General features: G+C 39.9%; 1 protein-coding gene across 1 annotated transcript; it reads left to right on the top strand.

Annotated features, from left to right (window-relative positions):
* Nucleotides 1–7,260: 7,260 nt before the first annotated feature.
* Nucleotides 7,261–8,120, top strand: LOC148978237 (macrophage mannose receptor 1-like). The gene has a single exon (XM_089133622.1). The coding sequence runs from the start codon at nucleotides 7,377–7,379 to the stop codon at nucleotides 8,118–8,120; it is 744 nt and encodes a 247-aa protein (XP_088989748.1). The 5' UTR covers nucleotides 7,261–7,376.
* The last annotated feature ends 2,913 nt before the right edge of the window (nucleotides 8,121–11,033 follow it).

The following is an 11,033-nucleotide window of genomic DNA, read 5'->3' as shown; positions in this document are numbered from 1 at the left end:
CCAGCCAGAGTGATTAAACCACCCAACGGTCTGACATTATAGAGCCATGAGACACCTCTGGTGGATTGAACTGTAATTAGTTATGTTAGTGAGCCTGTTCTGACATGGGGCAGAATAATCCCGGAAAAGGCTACCCTCTACCTCTAGAAAAAATAAATAAATGCATAGTTTTGGTATAATTGAAAATGCATTGTTTTCTTTCTTTCTTGATTAAGAGGGGAGGAAATGTTATGTATGTATAATACTGCTATCCCCCCATTGTGCCTACACTGCCACTTGCAATTGTTAGCTTAATAATGTTCCTTAATAATAAATTCAGAAGAAGTAAAGTATCCCTGAATGTTGGCTGTGATATTTGGGGCGGCAGTGGCTCAGTGGTTCATGTGGGTTGTCTACGAACCGAAAGGTTGGTGGTTCAATCCTCGGTTCCACCTGACCAAGTGTCGAGGTGTCCATGAGCAAGACACCTAACCCCAGCTGCTCCCGACGAGCTGGATGGCGCCTTGCATGGCTGACACCGCCGTCGGTGTGTGAATGTGTGTGTGAATGGGTGAATGTGAGGCAATATGTAAAGCGCTTTGGTGGCCATTAGGTCTATGAAGGCGCTATATAAATGCAGTCCATTTACCATTTTTACCATTTATTTGAACGTGGCTATGGAAGGGAGGGTCAGGAAGGGAGGGTCAGGGAAGGGTCAGTGGGAAACATAACAAATACAAATATTTTCATAGAAAAAAAAAGAGAGAGAGTTTTAAGGGACTGTTCGTTTTTTTATTTTTTATCTAAGGGGCTACCGGAGGAGTTTTGAGATCTATAGTCAACTTAGACTTGACCCTCCCTTCAGCAGCAATAGGCTACATTTTTCTATGACCCTCTGAAATGATTGTGAAAAAAGCCACGACCCTCCCAGTTAATTTATTGATTACTTCTGTACTGGTTTGCACTTGCTAAAGATGTTCAGATGTGTCTATGCCTAGTAGACCTAAACGAAACGTTCATTAAAAAGGGTCCTGTACAGGACAACCCGGTCTCATCCCAAGACGTCATATAACTGACGTTTTGGGACGTCTTTTGACCATACGTCAATATTCGCCTTTTTAGGGCCCCCTTAAACGTCGGTAGATGAGGTTATGGGATCCTAACTCTACCCCAGACCTAAACCTAACCCTAAACCTAACCCGTCACCTAACCGACATTTAAGGGGGCCCTAAAAAGGCGGATATTGACGTATGGTCAAAAGACGTCCCAAGACGTCAGTTATATGACTTTTTGGGATGAGACTGTGTTATACAGGACTATGCTGCACGACATGTATTTATGAAAAGATTGGTCTGTGCGATGAATAAATTTACCACTGTAGCGCGCATGCAATACAGTTTTGTAAACTCCGATACATATGTTTTCAGATATGATAAAAGTCGTTTTATAGACTTGTGCTTATGTGATATCACGATTTTTGATGGTGGATGATTTAATGTCTCTGTGATCTTCTTTTGAAGAAATATGGTAGTATCGTGCTACAGCGCACATTCTATCACCTGCAATTCAGGCGACTCAAGTCTGGTTTATAATTTCAAGCGAGAGAAAGAGAGATCGAGAGAGAGCGTGCAAGTGAGTAACTTAATAGTGAAGCTTGGTGGTATAATTAATTACTGCAAATGTACTCATCACCTCATTGCTGATAAATTTAATGTAGTTTTCAGTAGTGAAGCTGTTTCATTTATAAACGTCACGGGTAAAGGAAAACAAATAGTTTCTGAATATTTCTGTGTTCGCGCAAATTCTTTTCTTTACAAATAAATATAAAGTTCCCACCTCAATAAAAAGCTGTGAGGGAGTGCATACGTCGGCCTCATAATACAACATTAAAAAGCAATCTTTGTGAATAAACATGTTGTCCTCTCCTTGTGGTGGCTTGAATTCAAAGAAGAATCAGATCTGCGGGTTTAGATGCAGGTCGGATATCAGATATGTGTAATGGTACGATATAGACAGAAGCAATAGCAAGTAAAATGATGGTTCATTGAACAATGGTTCACTCAGGTCAATAACAAAGTCTCAGTAGTATATGGTATGGGAAGCCATGAAGAAGGCGGGAACACAGAGCCGGAAAAACAGCCAGCAGGAGAGCTTGGCGATCTGAGACTGAGGACTGAGACGGGCGATCCTCAGATGTGTGAAGCGGAGTGATGAACCAACACAGTCTCATCCCAAGACGTCATATAACTGACGTTTTGGGACGTCTTTTGACCATACGTCAATATCCGCCTTTTTAGGGCCCCCTTAAACGTCGGTAGATGAGGTTATGGGATCCTAACTCTACCCCAGACCTAAACCTAACCCGTCACCTAACTGACGTTAAAGGTAAAGCGTCAGTTGTATGACGGCCCGGGATCGCCATCTACCGACGTTTAAGGGGGCCCTAAAAAGGCGGATATTGCCGTATGGTCAAAATACGCCCCAAGACGTCAGTTATATGACTTTTTGGGATGAGACTGTGTTAGATGAACCAATGAATGAGACAGTAAATGAAGCAACCTCCAGAATCCAGTGAAAACAGGAAACACAAGGAACACAGGGAACAGGCACGGACACGAGAAGCTTCGACAATGATCTGACAAACACAAGACGAAAGACAAGGCATTAAATACCCAGATAGCAAACTGACATTGAATCAACGTGGAAATATGACATCGAAACAACGTTGATCTGACATTGTTTTGCTCATCGAATTAACGTTGAACCAACGTCAGACGCGTCATTCTTTCAAAACTAACGGAAAATCAACTTGAAATCAACGCGTTGTTTCAACGTTATGAAAGCAAACCAATTTTCAATTTTCATTTAGCTTTGAAGAATGCCGCGTCTGACGTTGGTTCAACGTTAATTCGATGAGCAAAATCAACGTTGTTTCAATGTCATGAGAGACGTTGTTTCCACGTTGATTCGATGTCAGTTTGCTATCTGGGTAGGCTGACTGATGAAGTGCAGCTGGTGCTGATAACGTGATTGATAATCAGCGCGCCGCTCACCTGAAGCAATTAGGACAAAGGAACACACACAATAAACACAAGACCAGAATGAGACAGCGGATTTACTAACTGTGACAGTACCCTCCCTCCTAGGAACGCCTCCTTATCATCGATAAAGGAGTGATCCAGGATGTCCCTAGCAGGTACCCAACTTCTCTCTTCCGGACCGTAACCCTCCCAGTCCACCAAGTACTGGAATCCGCGTCCCCTCCGTCTCCAGTCCAGAATGTGATTGACTGAATATGTAGATTCCCAATCTACGAGTCACGGTGAGATGAATTCTCCTGTACACCGGAGGAAGTTTGAGATGTACTGTCACTGGACTAATAATCTTGGTGACAGGAAACGGGCCAGTAGATTTGGGAGCTAACTTGTTAGAAACAGAACGGAGTAGAAGGTTCTTGATAGAAAGCCACACTTTTTGACCTACAACGTATACCGGAGGCTTTGACCTGTGGCGATCAGCCTTAGCCTTAGTGCGTGCCCCCAGTTGGAGGAGAGTCTTAAGGGGTCTGGTCCAAGTGCGGTGGCACCTCTGGACAAAGGCGTGAACGGAAGGAACCGTGACCTCGGATTCCAGACTGGGAAAAGGAGAGGCCCATGGATGACAATGGTACTGAGTTATGTTCGTACTCAACCAGAGAAAGTTGCTGACTCCAGGATGAAGGATTCTTGGAAAACAAACATCGCGACTTTCTCTCCAAATCTTGGTTGGCTCGCTCGATCTGACCATTGCTCTGGGGATGATAATTCACAGACCAACATGACATCATGACTTTTGCGTAAACAAATGCGCCACTTTCGAGTCAGGTGGCGTGTCATCTCCACGCATTTTGTGCTATCCGCGTGTATCCGCGTGTATGCGTATATGTCTACGCCATTAACGTCCGCGTCATTCCGCGTGTCCGAACACGCAGTCAAATCTCCAGTCATAAATGCCATTAACCCCAGTGATGGTTAAGTTTAGGGACGGGGTTGAGGTAAGTCATATCTTTTTTTTACCTAGGATGGTAAGGGAACAGTCATAAATGCCATTAACCCCAGTGACGGTTACGGGGTTGAGGTAAGTCATATATTTATATAACGTTAAGTCAACGGCGTTCATAAACACGCTGAAAGGCGATTATGCGTCTTGATAGCACGCCAAAAATGGAAATACGAATTGGCGTGTCATACACACGCTACTTCATGAGATCAGTCTGCACAGACAGACTAACTGTAGCTCCTAATAATCTACAAAACTTGAATCTGGACACAAATTGAGAACCCCTGGCTGTCATAAACTACATCCATCATGAGTAGGGTTGGGTATCGTTTGAATTTGAACGATTCTGATTCCGATTCCGATTCCTTGTTTCGATTCCGGTTCCTAACGATTCTCGATTCCGATTCTTTTAAGAGGCAGGGTCAAAAAAGTTTAGCTAACCTTGCTAACCAACGGCCTTTCTGAAGGAAATTCTCCTTCTGTAAAAATACTCCTTTTGTCACAAATTTTGCATTTTGCCGAGATTTCGTTATTTTTAGAAAAGCGAAGCCACACTTTGGATCGCCGACGTAAGGTACTCATGTTCGACTCGCGTGGTTATGCCAACACTTCCGGTAGACGCTTCTTCGTTGGTGTTGTTCAGCGGTTTCTTCTTCCGCTCGGCGGACTGTGAATATTGAAACTAGGAATCGAATTTTTAACTTTTGAACGATTCCGGGAAAAACGAAAAGTTAGTCTCGGTTCCAATCGATACTCGATACCCAACCCTAATCATGAGGCCATGTAACTGAAAGACGTGATCAATTACAGTCACCACTGTCTCCTTGGCTGAAGGTAATTTAGGCAAGGGAATGAAATGTGCCGCCTTCGAGAACTGGTCCAAACAACCATCATGCCATTAGAGGGCGGTGACAAAATTTAGCGCTATGTGGGACTGGGGTCTTGAAGGGACAGACAACGGTAGGAGTAACCCACAAGGAGGTCGGTTAGACGTCTTACCAACAGCACAATCTGAGCAAGCCAAAACAAAATTCCTAATGTCGCAAGCCATTAAAGGCCACCAGAATCGTTGCTTTACTAAACAACTAGTGCGGTTTACTCCCGGATGACAAGCAATGACCCCAACGAATAACCTCGGATCGTAACCCCTCCGGAACAAACAATCGACTCGGTGGGCAACTGGGCGGAGGCGTTACCCCTTCTACGGCCGTCTTGACCTTCGAATCAACCTCCCATGTGAGTGTGGAGATAACTACCTTCTCGGGCAAAATACACTCTGGAGTAACTGTGTTCGGATGGATCAAAAATGCAAGATAAGGAATCAGGTTTGATGTTCTTGGACCTCGGTACGAGAGAGAAAAGTCAAAACGTCCGAAAAAAGTGCCCACCGAGCCTGCCTGGAGTTGAGTCTCTTAGCAGATCTAATACAGTATGTTGTCCTAATTTAGAGGCGCTCTTCATGAACTGCAAACTTTTCTACTTGCCGCAGGAGTTTTTCTATTTCATTTTCGTGAATGTGTACCGAGGGAATCTCTGATCTTTGCAATGTGGTTTTGTGCTCATTTGATGGGCGTTGTTCATGGATAGTCCTTCAGTCTCTGCAGATTTTCTTACCAACAATCAACACCGATCCCAAAGGCAAATGTTTGACAGCTTGTTTGGATGGCATTCACGATTGATTTTACTGGATTTGATTTGCATTGTATATGGAAATACATCACTGGGTCTGTAAAACATCGAACAAGAGAGGAAACCAGATGATTACAGATACAAAGGTATATCAGAATGCCTATTTTTGAAGGGTTATAGTTGAACTAAGAAAAAATAATTGTATTTGTTCGTTGTTCATTTGAGAGCCTAATCTGGGAACACTACTTAGGAAGCACATGAAAAAACGTTCATGTCAGTTTTACCTGCCCACAGTTTCTTTCTTATTTAAAATGCATTTATTGCATACTAAGTATACTCCAACAAATCCGTTGACTGATTTACCGACATATTGCTTGGTAAGAATATTATAATTAAACTTTATTTGGAGTACTTCTTTATTGCACAATGTACATTTCTTAAAGTGCCCCTATTATGTTTTTTCTTTATCACTTATTATGGTGTGTAACATAGCTGTTTGTGAATGCAAACGTTCCGCAAAGTTGTAAATTTGAAAGTGCGCGATAAATAAAGGTATTTTTATTACGAGTCATTTGGGTTTCGAATCCTACTGCTTTACGGTTCTACGTCACTAGGAGATACATTTGCATATAATTCCCACCTAGGTTGTATGTTTTCTGCTCACAAACAACTTGACCAGCCCACAACATGTCACTTGACATGACGACTGATTCTCAAATCTCGGGATTCGCAAAACGCTTGCTCTAGAAAGATGGGTCAGTAACCAGTTTTTTTTTAATTCTTCCGCTGATTCACCAATGAGTGTAAGTTTCCCGCGAATGGTCGTGGTTTCAACACCGACAGTGAACACGCCCCCAGCATTTGAAAACAGAGAATAGGCTACTGCTTATTTTTTTCAAGAACTATTACATTAAGTACAAATACAGTACTCCTCGCATAAATTACACTTTATATCAAATATTATGTATAAAACTGACACGTTCAAGTATCAAAGAGTATGTATATAGTCAATACATCACTGCAAAATTTGTAAAACTATTTAAAATGTATGTTTAAGTAAAACTTAATTAGACATTATTACAAAGAGCATTTTAAAAAAAGTGCACTTTTGTAGAAATTAAAGTGTTGTCTCTTTAAGCACCCTTAAGTAGACTTTAATTTGAACTATATTATCTGGAAGTGCATTATTGAAATTATAATTTAAGTACACAAAAGACATTTAAGTGCACTTTTTTCATAAGAGCAGATTTTAAATGACAGATATTTAAAGTGTACTTAAAGTATACTTGCTATAGTTCCACTTTAGCACCATCAAATATACTAAAGTATATCTTTAGTTGGAGCTCAGCACTATTTCTGGATTATTAAAGTATAAAGTACAACATTAGTTGTTCCAATTAAGCAGACTTTAAGTATACCAATTTAAACCAAAAGTACAATTGCAAGGTATTTATATTAATTATATAAAACAATATATATAAATGTATTTGTAGTAAATTTTATATATGTTTTAGTGTATTTATTTTTCACTGGGGGAGGTTTATTTGATTGGTTAAATGCAGCTGATTTGTTTGTTCTGACTGTAAAGGTGTGCTGTGATTGGTCACACCCTCACACTCTTTTGTCATTGGCTGTATGTCAGTTTAAGTAAAAGAGAGTCAGTGTCATCATGCACAATTCTGGCCTCTACCTCAACTAATCATTGAAAAATCACCAAACCTCGTCACTGGATGAAGATGAAGACGACACTCGCTGTGCTCCTAATCCTGGAGCTCTACGGACTCTCCTCCGGTCTCCTTAAAAAACATTACTTTGTCAATGAGGAAAAGAAATGGGATTCTGCGCGACAGCACTGCAGAACTTTATTTCGTGACATGTCCACCTTCACTAATGAGCGCGAGGAGCAGCAGTTTTTGGAAGATGCAGTTGGTCAAACTTCTAATGCCTGGGTTGGTCTCCACAAATATTTTGGATACTGGAAGTGGACAGGACGAGAATACGAAGCACAAATTAACTGGGATAGTTTGAATATGCCAGGTTTTAATGAAAAATGTGCTTTTTTATACAAAAGTACTAAGAAGCTCCATGATGAAAACTGCGATGTTAAACTCAAATTCTTCTGTATGAATATATCAGAGTTTGTTCTGGTGCAGAAGGAAGAGAGCTGGGAAGGCGCTCTGGAATACTGCAGAAAACATCATAATGATCTGGCGAGTCTGAGCTCAATTAACAAGATGACTTCTACTTCAGAAGAAATCCCACTGGCTGAAACTGGATATGTGTGGACTGGTCTGCGCTTTCTAGCAGGAGAGTGGAGATGGGTCGATGGAGATGATCTTGACTTTACGGCCTGGCCTCAGACGGGACTGCCCCAGTGTCCTGCCAGAAACCTTCGTTGTGGAGCCCTGAACAAGATAACAAGGGTCTGGACACACAGAGACTGTGAGGAGAAGCTCAACTTCTTTTGTCAGTAGATGGTACGTCACTTACACAGATATTTTATGAGCAAAGATTACAACTAGATTTGGTACCACTCAAATATGTGGGCCATCTTTCAACAGCAGGTCTCATTTGTTATCGCAACTGTTGAACATTTTCATTAATAACGCTATTGATAACTTTTTTTGCATGCTGTCTTGTATGTAAACCATCTTTTCCCTTTTTTAAAATGACAAACTGGATCACTCTCAGAAGGGATTGTTCAACAACAATTTCTTCTCCTCACTCAAAGCATTCAACGATCAGTCGACAGATCCACACCACTCACACTTACTGGAAAAAAAAGAAAGTATCCCGCTCCGGCTTCACTTCATAAAACACTGCCTGACACTATAAAGTTCTTATAACAATCCAGAAAATTGTTTTCGATTAAAGTACTGGATTTTGTTTAATTTTGGTGTAATTTATGCGTATCTTATAAATACAAAAATGGTTCATGTTCTTTTGTTTTATAACTTAACAATATAATCAAAGTTTTTCACACACACACACACACACACACACACACACACACACACACACACACACACACACACACACACACACACACACATATATATATATATATATGGACAATCAATATATATATATATAATACATAGAAAAATGTATTATATATATAAAAAATCAAATAAAACATTAGTAGTTGTTGTGTTTCAAGGAGCTGTAGTGTGTGACGCACTTTACTTCTTTACTTCTGTTGTTAAATTGATCATTTAAATTCCATTCAGCAACTTTATCTTCCCGATGCATGAATTATTAAATCACAAAGTAAATATATCTTAGTGCTTAATAACACATTGTTTATTAGTATTATTATTAATTTTGAATAATATGTACAGTAATTATGCATTTTAATCTTTCTGTTATGTGTTTAGGGCATATCTATCCACTTTATAATATGGATATTCAGGTTGTAATGCAATGTAATGTAAGTCAATGGCCATTTCTAGTTTATTTTTAAGTGTCTCTTGTGAAAATTTATTAAATATCTGATGGTAAATTCTGCAATTGACCAGTTTGAATTGAGTATTTAAGAAGCAAGTAAACTTAGAGACGTGAGTAAACTTTCCTAGACAGTTTTCTAATCACCATCAGAATAGAAGAGTCCATATAATCAATGTATATTAGTGGATGAACTGTATGAGGAGGATGATTTGAGTGAACTACTGTATCCTTTTAAGAGTGTTACTTCATTGAATATGTACTATTGAAATTATATTGAATGGGTCCTATTTATTTTGCATTTAATTGGCTTTATGCACAGCTGCACTACTTCCTGAACTTAAGACAGCTCCTTGTTTCCTGTCTGCCATTATTGGCCAAACTTGATTAATTAAGGTGTGTCTGATTATTGTTGCCGTGACTACTGAGGTCAGGCACACCTGAATTAATCAATTTGATCAATAATGGCAGACAGGAAACCAGTGATGTAGGCGGAAATTTTATTTTGGGTGGGCCAGTGAAAATGTGAGTGGGCCTATAGTTTTTCATAGAAGAAAATTACTTCAATAATAATTAACCTTAGAGAGTAGAAAAATTAATAGGCAAACTGCAAAAACAGTTACACCGTTATATTCGGCAAATCATCATGTTAACCAACAGAGCTCAATAAAGGCTGGACAAACCAGTGTAGACAATAACTTGTCTATTTTATTCAGGCTAGTGAGCAGTGCAAGGACAGTTCACCTGAAAATATAGTAAGCTAAAATAATAATATAATCGCAGTTAGATCGGCGGGTAAACCCGCGTCAGGCTGACCGGGAGAGGGGGAGAGAGAAGCGGCCGCCGCCAGCGCCTGACTAGTCTTCTTGTGGGTTAATGAGTCTGAAGAACTGGCTGGGGTGGACTCGATAGATGAAGGCAGTGGCATGTGTCTTCTTCCTCAACTCTCGCTTTTTCCAAATAGCACATTAAAGAAAGTTGTTTAGCCGTTATTCTGGCGCCGCCGAGAGTTTTAGCAGCAACCATATAGCAACCAATAACGTTCCGGAGGGAGGCTTTCCACAACTTGCTTCAACAGTTGCATTTTATACGGCAAAACAAATTAAACACACACAGGAGTCAACAATAAATCAGGTATATATTAATATGTTTTCTTAAATACATTTGAATAATAATAATAATAAATGTGGCGGTTCTACCAACCACCGACATCTAAAATGGCGGTAATGCATTTATTTTTCTTTGTAAATGAATCACAAACACATTTTTTTCTAGATATTTTTATTTCTTTTACAATGATGCTAGTTTCCAATCTGAGTGCACGCATTTTGGTGAATAGTATTCATTTGAGAAGAATCGTTTATGTGTTTTGTTTCTCCACATGCGGCTGCCGAGTCATCTGCCAAAGGGGGTGCTGGAGTTTGAGAGCACCTTTTATATAGACCTTTCTCACAACTTCCGTATTTGTGACCGGAAATACGCAATTGTCGTGGTAATCTTCTTCCGCTCCATTCATAACAGATAGCGCCGAAGGCAACTAGTGAGAGTTGTTGCGTACCGATCTTTTTTGTTATTCGCAAAAGCAGCCATACCTGTCGTTTTCATTCCTTCCCTCGTCAGTTCCCTGTCGATGAAGTTCGACGGAAATGGATTCAGGCAATCTGGCGGGATGTTATTGATCCTGTGATCTTCTGTACTTCTCATGTCACCATTCACTAATAAGCCGTCATTGTTTGTTTATTTTTTATGTTTTATGATTTGCGTATTTTTGAAGTAACGTTAGTTCATGTTCAACTTTATTAAGATATTTGTATCCAGCGGAATAAGCACATAAAATATACACCACAATATAAAACAAGATAAATAACACACAACAGTGGGCTACATATAAATTTAAAATATTAATATATACCATTCTGAGTATTTAACAATCTGAGTGGACA

Source organism: Pimephales promelas, chromosome 7 (genome assembly GCF_988280905.1).
Source record: "Pimephales promelas chromosome 7, fPimPro1.hap1.1, whole genome shotgun sequence".
Taxonomy (NCBI): domain Eukaryota; kingdom Metazoa; phylum Chordata; class Actinopteri; order Cypriniformes; family Leuciscidae; genus Pimephales; species Pimephales promelas.
Note: the sequence above shows the minus strand (reverse complement) of the source record. Positions and strands in the feature narration are given on the sequence as shown.